The 16877-nt window shown below is 33.1% G+C and overlaps 1 protein-coding gene across 1 annotated transcript; it reads left to right on the top strand.

Annotated features, from left to right (window-relative positions):
• Positions 1–14128: 14128 nt before the first annotated feature.
• On the top strand, positions 14129–16301 carry LOC123218366 (9-cis-epoxycarotenoid dioxygenase NCED2, chloroplastic). Its single transcript, XM_044639812.1, has one exon. It carries the CDS (start codon positions 14236–14238, stop codon positions 16033–16035), a length of 1800 nt encoding a protein of 599 aa, XP_044495747.1. The 5' UTR covers positions 14129–14235; the 3' UTR covers positions 16036–16301.
• Positions 16302–16877: the final 576 nt, after the last annotated feature.

The raw sequence follows: 16877 nt of genomic DNA, 5'->3' as shown, positions 1-16877 counted from the left end.
ACAAAGTAAATTACATTTTGGTATCAAGGTTTTGGCCTACTATCAGTGTCCACCTCCAATGGCATAAACCACACTTTTTACCCAAAATCAAAAAACTAACTATATAAGAGTAAAATAATAATTTTACATCAAAAATTTTTATAAAAAATAAAAAATCCATTTTACAGATCATATTTTAATGTTTTAGATGACCTTTTAAACTTTTTACAAATTTGGAAACATATAATTTAGTTACTAAAATCCTAATAGTGACTTTAATGAAAATTTACCATTATTCATCTTGCTATAATGCAAAGGTTGAGCAAAATGAAAAGGTAATGTGATAGTGAGATGAGGTGTGATATTAACTAAAGAGAATAAACCATGTCACAGAGAGAGCTCTTAAGAGTGACTTGACCTCTATTTTAATATAGATAATGAATAATTAATTATAAAATTTGCACTTAATAGAATAAAAAAAAGTGATATCAATGAGATAAATTATCAAAATTCATAATTAATATTGGATAGAACTAGAAAAAGAGAGATTAACATATGAGATGAGTCATCAAAAGTATCATTAATACAAAATGAGATACATTATAAGAATATATTAAATGTGGTGAGATCAATGTCAATAATGGGTGAAGAAGTTGAATTAATGCTGAAAATGATTCACTAGAAGTGAGAATGGTGGCTAAAATTTGGTGGAATACTAAGAAGAAAAGTGTAAATGTGAAAAAAAAGGTTGTAAATTTGTAATGTAAATTTTACATTAAAAAAAAAGATTTTATATTTTTTTTGTTAATTTATGGTGGTAGGATAATTTTTAAAAGGGAAATCATTGAAAATAATATAGTAATTTAACCGTTTGATATGATTAGAATTTTTCCGTTAATAGAGTTTTATTTTGGGTGATAAAGTGTAATTTATGTCATCAAGGGTGAAAAGGTTTTTTGAGCCAAAACTTGGGTGGAAAGGGATTTTCTCTGTGTGCTAAGGTCATAAATGTATCTTGAGGCCATACATGATGGGCTTTGAGGCAAAAAATAGAAAGCCCATAAACATAGCCATTTTGAATATTGGGCTCTGAAAGTAAGCCCAACAAGTTTCATTCTGTTGGTTGATTAATGCTTATGGCAGCTGATGTATCATCGTTCATATATATATATATATATATATTGACTTGCAGAACTTTTGTTCTTTGGGCAATCTTTTGCGTGAAGGCACCAAAAAGATAAAATATTGTTGAAACTTGGAATATTGTAAGTGATCTTTCACCAAACCTCATGGTTATTTGATAATCTGGTATTCTGAATTTCGTGGTAGACTTCAACAATAAACATGTTTGCGTCTCTGTAATTTCGTGTCCTGTCAAGAAAATTTTGTACACTATTTTGTATTGTTGATGTGATTTATCATTATTAATTTATGTATGCAACTTAAAATTTTAGACAACATAGATTATAATAGTTAGTGACAATGATTAGAGTTTGATAAAATTCGAATTATTCTATTAAAAGTGTGAGAACTAGTATAAAGATGAATGATGACAAAGTAAAAAAAAAGATGCGATAATGAAATTTTTATATGATTCAATCAAATGATTGAAATACCGATAATTTTTTATGTAATATAAAAATAATATAATAAATTTTTATGTTTTATCTTTTTTTTTTCTCTTTCCCTTATTACTATTCCTCATATACAAATTTTGGAAATAAAAAATTCATTTCAATTGTACTTTTCTCCGAACATTTACGTATGATTTTGAATTTAAATAGACGAAGTTGTATTTATATTAAATACATTACATGAATGTAGACATTTAAGTTTCTATTGGGTGACCATTTTTTATGGTGCGAGATTCAGTTTTAGACACTTAGATAACTATCAAAGAATCTTTTACAAATTTGAAATCATTTTATTGTTAAATGCTTCAAGCAGAAGAGCTAATTAGTGATTGTCTATTATTCACTACATCCAGATGTATTTATAGTGATTGAATGAACGCATACATGAAAAGCAAAAATGTCGGAGAAGATGGAAAAGATTAAGGAGTGATTCATTACATCACCCATGATGATCACGTCAAGAGCAGAACTAGTTATTCAAGTCTTCAACTCAATTAGCGATCATGAAGAAGACAGGGAGAGGGATTTGAATTAGATGAGTAGTGACGACTGAGTCGAAATGAAAAAACAAAGACTGTGAAAACAACCGGGCACAAGTTGGAAATGTGACATGGACTGATCGAAACTTTAAGTGGACACCGAATTCCAATTCCAATGGTCCATCTGGTGGTCTATGACTGTGCTTAATGGCCAACATATTAATATAATCACCCTTCTCTGAAAGCTCCACTTGACGTACACACTTCTCAACCTAGCAACTTGCTTGCTTATTCCAGAAAGCTTACGTACGATTGAATAAATACATGCCTAGCTTCATAGTCTTACGTATCAAAATCTGAACACATTTGGCTTACTATGTTTCGCAGATTTTTCAATATTTCTTCTCACTCATGTAGGCATGGAGGTGATCTCATGCATTATTCAGTTATATTCAGTCAATAAGAACCATGAACTTGCTTCAAAAGCCGACTAAAATATCACTTGGGTTTCAGCCTTTTTTACCTCTTTTAACATACACAAAAATTCTACCAAGTTGTATAAATAAATGGGTTGGTGAAAGATCTGGAAAAAAAATATAAAATTATATAAGTTTGAAGTAAATTAAGTGCCTAACCTTGGCAAAATCTTCTTTCACTTTACGACTTACCTACTTTGAAAATATTGGAGCAACGTCGATGAACGCTACTTTTACAAAGAAGAAGAATATGATTATATATATGATAACATAGTGAGGGATCCAACTAATGGTCTGGTTCATGCATCAGGTCAGGGCAATAATTAAGTATTGAACCCAATAAATTAAAAGAAATAGTAAGGGATTAGTGAGACTATAAACAGCTGCCATGACTGGTTTTGAGGAAATTAAGGAAGAGATGTAAGGAACAAATTTGAATTAGATGTGAAAAGTAATTAACAATTTTTTATTAAGGAATAACGTGCAAAACTCTTGATTAGAATGCGTGATTCTCTAAAACACACAATTGCATTATACTTCTAAAGATAATATTATATCATTCATAATGTATCCATTTTAATTTATTTTATTATATTCTTAACTCCATAAAAAGAAAAAAAGAAAAATAACGGACAATTGTAAACAAATCATTCAAAGATTTAATTTGCTTGGTTATGACCAAGATTTTAATGCTTGAATTAAAGTTGAAGGCCACTTTGCGATAAACTAGTAATGTTAGTACAACATGACAAAATTTTAAAATTTTGATAAATTTCAAAAATAAATCCACCATAATTAGTTAACACTATTTACACCGATTAATATAGTTGAATGAGTAAAACGAATTTTAGTCATTCAATAAACTAGATTTGGAACTGATTTCCAATCAAACCGATCAATCAAATTTAAGTTTTAAATCAATGTTTAAAGCTTGATCTATGAATATAATTTTCCCAAAGAACATGCCCTACTTCTTTCTCAAATATATATCCCACCACTGCACATTCTCCCCATATTATGTGCATACCATGTGCTACCAAACACAATCCCATGAAATCTCTCCATCAATATCTCTTTATTTAAGGAGCCTACCTTCATCTTGTCACCTTTTGACTAAACTCCAAACATTCTTTGATTAATTTCCTTTCCTTAATTTTACCCTACTTGATTCAAAGAACAATTCATACTTCTTTTTCTTTCTTTTTTCACAGATATATCTATTTTATTTGTTTTTCTAGAAGGATTTGACATTTCTTTTACCAGTGTGAAATCGAAATCCCCAATCTAATTAACTAATTAAGAAGAGGGGGGGCAGGCCCCCTTCATTATTTATTATGGCATTAGGGTTTTTATTGGCTGCCATTGTTAGGTGGAGAAAAATGGCAGTTAGTAGTTTATTTCAGGTTATTCAGGTCAGTTAGGAATCTCACAAATTTTATATTTACATTCATGGCCGATCACATATTATTATATATATTTATATTTATTTAAACAAATAGAAGAGAACCACTGCCACATGATTTGCATCCCAATTCCCATACATAATAACTTCCCTGAAGAGTGACTCTGCGTTCAAAAACTTTATCTTAAAATAATAAAATAAAAACTATATTATATAAAAGTATATGCCAATAAGCTATGATATGATTTGCTTAGTCTTACCTGCCTTGACCATTTATAATATCTAAAGAAAGAAAATTAGAAAAGCTTCTTTCTTTTGCCAGTCAAATTCCAAACAGCTCTATTTTCTATGATTTGTAATTAATTTGCAGACTCTATTAAAATAAATTGAATATGAAATAATTTGGATTAAAAAAATTGTTTATAAATATTAGATTCGGGAAACATGCTTGAGAAGATATCTATAAAAATTATGTGCACATGTCCACCCACGTGCACACGTGGGAATGGACCAACGTGCCAAACGTTGGCTGAGCTTTTGTTGCTAAAGTTATAAATTTTTAGTACTATTATAAATATAATTATGTTGGGATGTTGAAGAAATAATTGAGATTCGACAGTCAAAAGAGAATTGAGCCAATTAGATTTCAAAGTTATGCAATCTTGATCCGTAATCATTGTTAATCTTAATTTAATTAAGATTATGTTCAAAGATGTTATTAATTATCAAATTTAATAATATTTGCAATTTTAATTTCACGAGTCAATCTTCAACAATAAAGGTTATTAACTCCATGATTAGGAATAATTAGGTAGACAGTGAATATTAGTGACTGAAAAACCGAGCCACACAAAAAAAAAAAACTTAAATTTAAATTCAATTTGATTGGATGGTAAATAGTAATATATGAAAAGAACACAATAAGTTACCATAAAAAAAATAATAAAGATCGTTAAATAAGAATTGGGATATTAATTAAAATAGGCAAGCGGATTCCCGCCTAAACCTTTTTCGGCAACAAATACTCTGTTTTACCTTTCTAAGCAAATCATCTTTTTCATTCCAAAAATGTCCCTAATCTAATTTTACAAATTCAACGCCTGACTTTTCCGATTAACCGATTTCTACCACGAAAATCATTAATATTATATTAAGATTAAATTATCTAAAATAAATAAAATTATAAATTAAAAAAGGATTAATATTTAAAAAATAATTTATTTGTATATATCAAATTTGGATATATAAAAAATGATAAGTTTTTCTTTAAATTATTTGTAATGAAAAATATCTAAAAATTTTATTTTTATAAAATAATTGAAGTGAATTTGGATATTTATAAAATAATCTATTAAATAATATATATTTATAATATAATCTATTTTTATAAAATAGATTATATTTTATTTTTACAAAAACAGAATTTGGCAAGGGGTGCGTGGATTTGGTAAGGGGTGCGGCAGTTTGGTAAGGGGTGCGGCTGCGTGCGAGCGCGCTGGTGCGTGCGGGCGGGCGCGCGCGTTCTGGTGCGTGCGTGCGGGCGCCCTAGCGCTGGTGCGTGCGTGCGGGCGCGCGCGCTCTGGTGCGTGCGAGCGGGCGCGCGCAGCACCCGCACCCTTCTAGCAAATTGCCGCACCCCTTCACCAATTGCCGCACCCTTTAGCCAATTGCAGCACCCTTTCAGCAATTCCCGCACAGTTCAACAATTCCTGCAAATAATGGTGCGACAATTGCTCACAGCGTACGGCCATTTCTGAAAGGGTGGGGCAGTTTCTGAAAGGGTGCGGAAATTTGTTGAAAGGGTATGAAAATTTCTGAAAGGGTGCGGCAGTTTCTGAAGGGGTGCGGAAATTGTCAAAAGGGTGCGTGAATTTTCTGAGGGTATGGAAATTTCTGAAAGGGTGCGGCAATTGCTGAAAGGGTGCGGGAATTTACTGAAAGGTATGACAATTTCTGAAAAGGTGCGGTAAGTGCCGAAAGGGTGCGGGAATTGTCAAAAGGGTGCGGAGATTTGCCTAAAGGGTATGACAATTTCTGAAAGGGTGCGGTAAGTGCCGAAAGGGTGCGGGAATTGTCGAAAGGGTGCGGAGATTTGCTTAAAGGGTATGACAATTTCTGAAAAGGTACGGCAAGTGCCGAAATAGTGCGGGAATTGCCGAAAGGGTGCGTAGAACAACTTATCGTCTTTTTTAATGAAAACCTTTATTAAGAAAATTTTAAAAAAAGTTAATAATTATTTTTAATAAGCAGAGAATTTAATTCTTCATTAATATTTAGTTAGGGTAGATTTGTGGTAGCTGAAAGTATTTACTGCAATAATAATAAAACTAAGATGATTTACTTCCTCCAGTAAGAAACCGTTGTTATTTTACAGAGATTTCTTTGCTTCTTCGCTTACTTTTAATATTTCAAAGCTTCATTATAACTTCAATCTCACTTTTCAATCTCAGTCTTTTGTTCTTGAATCCATACATTAGAAAAAATGGTAGGAGTGATGTTTATGCTAGGATTCGGGGGAGAATGGCGCAACGATGAAGGTAATAATCTCAAATATATCGGTGGATTTCAGAAGCTGTTTTCGGCTAATAGAAAAATTGATTACGAAGGATTCAAGGAAGGAGTATGTTTTCGTTTAGGTATCAATCAATGTTTTAATGAAATTAAAATTTATATGCCAAGTCCAACAGAGTTTAGCGATTCACCTTATTTATTGAAAGATGATTATGATATCCGAATGATGATGCAGTTATGTAAATCTCGCAAAAAGTCTCCTTTTTTTCTTGAAGTGGTTTTACAGCAACATTCACAACCAAGTCAACAAACTCATCAAGAGACTCATCAAGAGATTCATCAAGGTCAAGAGACTCATCAAGAGATTCATCAAGGGATTCAACAGAATCCATCAACCGAAGTTCATTCCATGGATAACATATATACAGTACCAAATAGTGTACCAGAGAGTGTAGCAGGAAGTGTACCAGGATGTAGCAGGATAAATATAGATGGTATTGAGAGTGATATTGGTTGGAATTCTTTTTCTCAAGACTTGGCATATGGTGAAAGAGGCCCAGAACCAATATGGGGTACACCTGAAGGCTGTTATCAAACAGATGATTTACCTCTCGTGCATGATATTAACCCTCAGGAAGAAGATGAACATTGCGGTTGTGATAATGACAATGATAGAGATGATAATCCTGCGGAAATGCAAAATGATGATGTTGTTGATGATGCAAGGGTTGATACGTCAGTGACAACCCCTGAACGTGTAGTTGGTCGCAATCCATTTTTTGGTGGTCCAGAACCCTATAGAGATGTTGAAAATGAAGGAATTGCGGTTCATACGGTTCATACGGTTGCACCATCCATTTTTCATTACCCAGCGCACGCACCGAGCCACGTGACCCGCACCCTTGCCGCACCAGTTCATCAATTGGTGAAAGGGTGCGGGAATTTATATACGGGTGCGTGAATTGCTGAACGGGTGCGTGACTTGCTGAACGGGTGCGGGATTTGGAAAGGGTGCGGGATTTGGTGAAGGGGTGCGGGAATTGGTGAAGGGGTGCGGCATGTGCGGGTGCGCGCCCGCACGCACGCACCAGCGCTAGGGCGCCCGCACGCACGCACCAGAACGCGCGCGCCCGCCCGCACTCACCAGCGCGCACGCACGCAGCCGCACCCCTTACCAAAGTGCCGCACCCCTTACCAAATCCACGCACCCCTTGCCAAATTCTGTTTTTGTAAAAATAAAATATAATCTATTTTATAAAAATAGATTATATTATAAATATATATTATTTAATAGATTATTTTATAAATATCCAAATTCACTTCAATTATTTTATAAAAATAAAATTTTTAGATATTTTTCATTACAAATAATTTAAAGAAAAACTTATCATTTTTTATATATCCAAATTTGATATATACAAATAAATTATTTTTTAAATATTAATCCTTTTTTAATTTATAATTTTATTTATTTTAGATAATTTAATCTTAATCTAATATTAATGATTTTCGTGGTAGAAATCGGTTAATCGGAAAAGTCAGGCGTTGAATTTGAAAAATTAGATTAGGGACATTTTTGGAATGAAAAAGATGATTTGCTTAGAAAGGTAAAACAGAGTATTTGTTGCCGAAAAAGGTTTAGGCGGGAATCCGCTTGCCTATTTTAATTAATATCCCAGAATTTTAATATGACAACGTTAATAAATCTTTAAATTTGAATTACACTATTAAACTAAATTTTTAGTTCGAATTTCATTTATTTAAATCAAATATGAGCTTGACTTGAAGTCACCCTCTCTAGGTTTATGTATTATTCATTTTAATTGGTCAATTCCACTAATTATTTTATCTATTGATGGTTAATTATTAATAACCCAAAATTCTAATTAAATTTGTGATATGTTGCTTTCTTACATTACGTTCCGGTAAAGTCATGAAAAATTTTGCAATTCAGTTTCTTAATTGGGTAAATGATATAATAATCGACAAGTAATCACGATCAAGAACTTCTTGTATCAAAATTTGTCGTTTTAAAATAGTGTATGCATAAATAAAATTGCATTCATAAATGGGTACCATGTGTGCAACATATAAATATGTCTACTTCCAAACTGTAAAGTATAAGCAAGAATAGTATTAATACTAACATATATTAATCTTGATCATATTTAATTTACGTAATTAATTTTATGATTCGATCATCATCTTACATTGGATTAAAACAAGTCTTAATTGAGTGCGAAGCATGTGACTTTAGGTTATGGCTGATCCACTCTTGTATATAATGCAAAAATCAACCCATACACATTAATTAAGAATCAAACAATCAAGCTTTCATAAATAAAGCTACAAATTTAATAAAACAGCAACTTTGCTGCTTAAAATAAGAGAGAAAGAATGAAGCAATCAAAACCCTAATTTTATTCAATAATGGATCAATTCGTACAAGTGTCATTTTAGTGTAGTTGTCCCCGTAATATGAAGCCACTTGGTGGATTTATTGTCAATGAAATGAAATGGTGAGCTGTGAGGATTGACACATGACTCATAAGTGTCACTTCGCTTTACAAGTGGGATTTTAGCACTTTTCTAACCATGTTCAAAATATATGGTTCATATTTAACTTGCTTAATTATTGGCCAAGCGAAAACCATAAACCACATTTTCAATTCAAAGTAATGTTATAAAATTTCGTCAACATGGGCGAATATTAATCTTATTTAATGTTTAATTATAAAATTTGAGTAAATATATAATTCAAGTTAAATATGAACCATATATATATATTTTTTTTATGAGTGATCAATTTTATTTGGTGTCCAATGTTTTTCATACAATAAATTTGAATTATAACAATGCAAATGTAGAGGATAAAAAACTTATTTCAAATATCATCATTTAGGATATACGAGAAAAAGAAAAACTAGTTTCATCATATTAAAAAATGATCGAATTAAGAAACAATTCTACTATATATGATATCTTCAGATTTATCATGAATGGATACAATTAATTTTAACGTAGAGATAAGATTAATTGCTGCATTTTGACCCTACTAGCCAATAGCAAAAGTATTATGACATTTATGTAGACAAATCAATGCTAACGTAGAGATAAGATTAATTGTCGCATTTTGAACTTATTAGCCAACAGCCTAAAGGATTATGACATATATGCATACAAATCAATACTAACGTAGAGATAAGATTAATTGCTGCATTTTGAACCTACTAGCCAGTAGCCAAAAGAAAGAACTAATCAGAATCATCGACTTTATAGCAAGTTGTTCTCTAGTACTGTCGATGGATAAAACGCAACATCAATATCGATCATATTAGCTGGTCACTTGGTACAAATAGCTGACAGCGAAGAGACCCCAACCCTCAATTCTCTAATCTTAAGGAAGTGCATTACAATTGAATAGCTTCAGCAATAATTTCCATTGTGTTAAAATGATCAACCCTTCTATCTGATTGGACACTCACACGACAATTTATAACAAGTTGCATGAATAGACATCAAAGTAGTAATGCTTCTTCATGCAATAACATAGATAAAGCTTTATTCTAATATTACTTTCAAAAATTCTACGTGATGTTTAGCTCAACTTGCAAGAAAAGTTCTTCAGATTGAATTTGAAATAGGTAAGGTGATGACCATGAGTGGATGACTTTGGACAATTTGGCAAACTCATTGTCCATTATTTTTGACACCTTTAACTGAATCTCACACATATTTCGATAAAACACATAAAAGATATTGAGTTTATATGTAAATTTCATATCTCTACTATAACAAATTGTGTGGTGGCTCAAATATCAGAGAGAACGTTGAGTCTTATACTGAGAGTGAATATGATACTCTTAAGCTTGTTGAGTCATGTAATGAGGGTGAATATGACACCCTTAGACTCATTGAGTCTTGTAATAAGAGTGAATGTAATACTCTTAAAGTCGTTGAATCTCGTAGGAGGGTGAATATAATACTTTTAAATAAATCTCACATCAAAAAAACATAAATCGCTGGGTCTCATAAGGGGGTGTAAAGCAAAACTTAGAAAAGATATTGGGTTTATATGTGCATCTTGTATTTGTCAAAACTCACTTATGTAGAATCATAATTGACTATATATTTAAAGTGAATAATATTTTAACTCATAATTAATTGTATGTTTAAAGTGTACAATATTTTGATAGTGTAGTGAACTATTTCAACAAGATCTTACAATTTTGTAACCAATAAAAGGGGATTTAAGAAGAAAAATGAAGCAAAAACTCTGATCGAATATGACAACTCTGTAAGATCTCAGTCTGATATGATCTGAGAGAAATGGTTTGGAAGATTATATATAAAGTTCACCGAGCGGCGCGGCGTCACCTGCAACCATGCAATTGAAATAAATATTTCGAAACTGAGAATCTTTGCCAACAATGAAAATCTTCTTTATCATGTATGCAAATCTAATCATCTGATTAATACATGTGCTCTCCATCCTTAGATAAATCTACCTCAACCTGGGACGAATCATCTGATTATATTAATCAAACAAGCTAGGTTAATTTCTAACCCTAGTTCAACTGTCCTTCGACCATGACTGCACTATCGAAACAACCAAGAAAAGGGCTTCATAAATGATCTAGCAGAAACTAAATTATATGAAAATATGAGAATATGTTCGAAATCTGGACTGGATTTACTTGGATAGAGAAAATATAAATTTGCACTTGTTGCTGCAAAGGGTCATCCATGACATGAGGGAGGCTAACTTTTTTGATTAATTATATATTAATTATCACATTATGAGTATAAAAAAGCAAAAGGAAGAGGTGTCTGTAAGTTTATCATTGGATGTTTGACGCCTCTTATCATTAACACAGGACAAAGAGGAAGCTTTTTTCTTAATTTAAGAGAGATGAAATCTTTACACGAAAGATTTGCTTTCGAAAACTGACAATATGAACAGATGTACAATGCTGTATATAATTAGGACACCTAACTTTCACTTGCTCCCCAATACAGTATTATTTTTCTCCCAATTTTCCCTTCTGATTTTGTTTATACATGGTGGTTAACATTATGTATTGTTTATGCATGTGCACTGAGTTTTATATTTAAATTATGCTTTTTTATTAAATTACCATGGTGGGATTGTCAGATTAATTATCAAGAAGAATAGCAGCTAAAAGGGAAGACGTCGCAAGATGTTGAAAATTCCTAAACAATTGACAAGCCAATTCTTCAGAGCTACAAGTCTTTCCACAACATCCACAACTTTTTGGTTCGTATTAAAGAGAAAAGTTAAAAGGAGTATGAATAGGCATCAGGGTCCGCTATCGTTTTCATCCTTCTTTGTCCGGTGGCCCTCGACTGTCTCTGGTTGGTCTGGTGAGGACCGCAGCTAGAAAATTAACTATAATCCAAAAGATGACACCCTTGGCTTCTCCAGCTATAATTGCTTCAGCTTTCATCTTGAATGCTACAATTTTGAAATTGAATTCGTTTTTTTTTCATAGATTAACCCATTGCGGGACCTCTTAATTTAATGCTACACCGTTTAATAATTTATAAATTTCGATATGTTATTTTTCATATTTGATACTACAACAAATATTCCATACTCTATTTAATGGATATGGATCAACTGATAACTGCATTAGACATTGATGGTCTAACAAATCCTCGCATAAGCTGTCTCCCAATAATTAATAATGCTAATTTTAATAGAAAATGTAACATTTGAGTGGCATACGTTAGTAGATAGGGCTTACAGAAACATACTTCACTTCAGTAAAGTTTTAGTCATATCTCAATTAACATTCTTTGTCATTTCAACTGTTTGAGGATGATTTTTATATATGTAGATTTTTTTTATTTTATTTTTTGCCATTGACACATAACACTTATGATATTATTCAAATCATCCTCCTCCTCTATCAATTATTATTGTTTGTATCGCCACCTCTCCCTCATGTAATGTGAAATGTGTGGATGTATACATACATACATACATACATTCTATGTCGAGTTACTTGTGTTTCAGCTCGTGTTGAATTAGATTCGACTTGATTATTGTCAATTCGAGCTTGAATTTAATTGGCTCAAATTCAGCTTGTGCAGTTCGGTAAGTTCACTACTTATCTCAAGTATAATATATATAGATCTTGAAAATTTAAAATATCACATTTACATTCCTAAAATCTTACTTTTGTCCTTGACTTTTAATTGAGAAGATAAATGATAAATATATAAGTTATAGAGTTTAACAAAACTTTTGGAATGAGCTCGAGTTAGTGGTTCCTAAGCTCAAGTTTGCAACTTCCAAACTTATCGAGCTTGAACTTAGTGTTAACCTAATTAAGCCAAACTCAAGCCAATCAATACCCAATTTGGCTTAGATCAATTAAGAGTTGCAACCCTAAGCACAATTTAACTTATAAGGTAGATAAAGTGTGTTGATAGAACCCTAAACACAATTTGTTGAATTCAAATAAATTTAAACTTTAAATTTTCATGCCTAACTACCATGATAGAATAGGGACAATATGTGAATGCTATGAATTGTATTATGGCAAAATGGATTAAAATGATGGTAATAATAAAATTTAAAAGTAAATTAATGAGAAATTAGCCAAAGAACGAAAGAAGAGAAGAGAGACAATGGTTTGTTTAGTTAGTAGTGTGGTGATAGCAGGCAAATGGGTTCAAGTATATTGATAGAAAGAGGAGAGGAATGCCCCTGTTGTTCTCTTAGCTTATTACAAAGATTTCAGTATTAATGTTGGGGCGGTCGTTTGTGTTGCATGAATGAATATATAAACTAAAAATAGAAGAGAAGAGAAGAGAAGAGAGAGCGTGTGGGGCTTAGTGATCGTGACCAAGATTGTGGTTGAAAGGGAGTGGAAAATGGCAACGCGGGTGGGGGTCGATGGAAGTCGAGCCTTTTTGTGGATAAGATGGCAAAACGCGGAGTTAGATTAGAAGAATAACCAAACAATTATTACAATAAGCTAAAACACCAAATAGTGTGTTTTTACCAAATCCTATGTTGATAAATATGTGAAAAATGTTGGATATGTATGATATCCAACATCATTTGAGAGGAATAAGAGAATTTTATTTAAATCAATAAAGTTTATGGTATATATATTTAAAATTGATAAATGAATTTTTGGTTTTTAACTCTTAACAATTAATTTTTAAAATTTTTAAACAAATTAAAATCGTTTTCGTTGATAAGTAACGATATAATTAGTTTAATCTAACTTTTAAAACTATGATTGAAAGAATATAAGAGTTTATAAATTGTTAAAAAATGTTTTGGATTGCAAAATTTGTTTATATGATTAAGGTTTGTTCACCCAATTTTTTTTATTATTCCTTTTCGTGTTTCTCTCACTATAACACTCTTTTAATTTTTATTGGTCCTTAATTTTGTGAATCCATCCAATTATAGCCCCCTAAATATATAGTATTGTGTTAGTGTCATAAGCAACCTAATTTTTTTTTTTTTCAATTTTTCTTATTATTAAAATAAAATTTGAGAACCCTTTTTTCTAGTCTACTCTTTTCGCAAACCACCACGTGATGTTTTCTGAGGTGGACCACGATTCATCCAACTCTATTTATACCCGTTTTTTCTCTCCGTATTTCCCCAAACTCAGTCACACTCCCCGCCACTTTCTCCTTCTCTCTTTCTCAATACAAAACTCTCTTTGCCTTCGACCTGAGACAACAATCCAAGCAAAGCCAAAACCATGGCTTCTTCTACACTAACACCCAACTCTAGTAGTTGGGCTAAATCTCAATTTCTTCATCCTTTTTGTTCTTCATCTTCTTTAGTAGATTTGGGCTTTTCATCAAAGTCCATTACCTTGAAAAGGAAGAAGGAGTCCTATAGTAGAGTTCACTCTGCTTTACACTCTCCTTCAGTCCTTCATTTCCCGAAAAAAGCAATCCCCAAGGAAAATTCTTCAGTAAAACCCACAAAAACCCACCTCCATCATCAATGGAGCCTCCTTCAAAGAGCTGCAGCCATGGCCTTTGACTTGGCTGAGAGCGCGTTGATCACACGCGAGCGCCAACAGCCACTTCCCAAAACGGCTGACCCACGTGTCCAAATAGGCGGAAACTTCGCTCCGGTACCGGAACAGCCCGTCCGGCAGTCTCTCCCAGTCACCGGTTCCATCCCCAAATGCATTAAAGGCGTTTATCTCCGTAACGGCGCCAACCCTTTGTTCGAGCCGGTCGCCGGACATCACCTTTTTGATGGTGATGGCATGGTTCACGCCGTTAGCATTGACAACGGAAACGTAAGCTATGCCTGTCGTTTCACCGAAACACAAAGATTAGTACAAGAGAAAAAGCTTGGTCGCCCAGTGTTTCCTAAAGCCATAGGCGAATTACACGGTCACAATGGTGTAGCTCGTCTATTATTGTTCTACGCAAGAGGCCTTTTTGGCCTTGTTGATCATACACAGGGCACTGGAGTGGCAAACGCCGGCTTAGTTTATTTCAATAACCGGTTGCTCGCCATGTCAGAAGATGATCTTCCTTACCAAGTACGTATATCTCCTTCCGGAGATCTTGAAACTGTTGGAAGATACAATTTTGATGAACAATTAACTTCAACAATGATAGCTCACCCTAAAGTTGATCCAATTTCTAAAGAGTTGTTTGCTTTGAGCTATGATGTCGTTCAAAAGCCTTATCTCAAGTACTTCCGATTTTCTCCGGATGGAAAGAAGTCACCGGACGTTGAAATCCCCCTTCAAGTGCCGACTATGATGCATGATTTCGCTATCACTGAGAATTTTGTGGTGATACCGGACCAGCAAGTCGTGTTTAAGCTTCAAGAAATGATAAAGGGAGGGTCTCCGGTGGTATATGACAAGAACAAGAAGTCGAAATTTGGGATTCTGGCGAAAAATGCAACTGATGCTAAAGATATAATTTGGATTGAATCACCGGACACGTTTTGTTTCCATTTATGGAACGCTTGGGAGGAGCCGGAATCCGATGAAGTTGTTGTTATAGGATCATGCATGACACCGGCTGACTCAATTTTCAACGAATGTGGGGAGAGTTTGAAGAGTGTGTTGTCTGAAATCCGGCTGAATTTAAAGACTGGTGAGTCCACGCGCCGCCCCATACTTTCTCAGTCTGAGCAAATCAACTTAGAGGCAGGGATGGTGAATCGGAACCGACTCGGGAGGAAAACCCGATTTGCTTATCTTGCCATCGCTGAGCCGTGGCCTAAGGTATCGGGTTTTGCCAAAGTGGATCTTTCAACTGGAGAGGTGAAAAAATACATTTATGGCGATAAAAAATACGGTGGGGAACCATTTTTTCTACCAACAGATGCTGATAATTCTGAAAATGAAGATGATGGTTTCATTCTTGCATTTGTTCACAACGAGAAGACATGGAAGTCAGAGCTCCAGATTGTGAACGCCAAGAATTTACAGCTTGAAGCTTCAGTTAAGTTACCTTCAAGAGTACCGTACGGTTTTCATGGAACGTTCGTGGAGGCAAAGGATTTGGTGAACCAGGCATAAAAGAATTACAGTACTGGGAGATTTTACCAGAGGGATCGGTGAGACAGGTCCCCGGATTCCCCTGTACATTAAAAACCCTAACAACCCTGTGTTTTTGTTAGGTTTATATTGATATTATTATTATTATTATCATAGTTCCTCAGGAACCAGCTTGTAGCTTATGGCATACAGGTAGCTAGAATTCGAGCTCAGCTAGTTTCTGTTTCTTATTTTATTTTGTATTTTTAATTGTTTACCTTGTAAAAGAAAGAAAAGTTTGTATGAAACTTTGTCTTTTGTAGATAAAAATATTTTGAAGTCTTATGTACATGGCTTTCTATTTTTAATTTGAAGAATACTATCTTTACATAGTTTTAAGTATCTAATTAGGTGTTTCAGATACATTATCTTATGATTGGATTTAAATATTATTTTCATTATAATTTAAAATCACTCAATCATATAATTATATATTATATATGTACTCATTTAAGTAATATACGTAGTTCTATGATTAACTAAAGGAGATAGTAGACATATTTTACATGTGTAGAAAATAGGTTTAGACTCAATTGGAGTTTTTCAAACTCAAACACTAAATTTGAACCAAACTAATTCAATCATTTGAATCAATTTTGAGTTAAGCTTTGTTCGGTCTCCCATGCATTATCAGATTCACAAATTTGCTAACAGTCAACATAGTACTTTTTTTTTTTTTTGTATATATATTGTCGTCTCACTTCTTGCAAAATTTGTTCTTGAGTTCTTATGTGTTATCAGTCTCAGTACAAAGGTTTTTTTGTTTTTCAAAAGGCCAAAGGACTATTGTTTCAGTGCATTATTAAAGTCACATACATGGGGTT

The sequence above is a fragment of the Mangifera indica genome, chromosome 6 (assembly GCF_011075055.1).
Source record: "Mangifera indica cultivar Alphonso chromosome 6, CATAS_Mindica_2.1, whole genome shotgun sequence".
Lineage (NCBI taxonomy): Eukaryota > Viridiplantae > Streptophyta > Magnoliopsida > Sapindales > Anacardiaceae > Mangifera > Mangifera indica.
The sequence above is the reverse complement of the archived record's forward strand: the minus strand, read 5'-3'. Positions and strand labels throughout refer to the sequence as shown.

Excerpts from the sequence above, each read along its gene's own strand:
- LOC123218366 (XM_044639812.1), top strand. The coding sequence starts at position 14,236 with ATGGCTTCTTCTACACTAACACCCAACTCTAGTAGTTGGGCTAAATCT.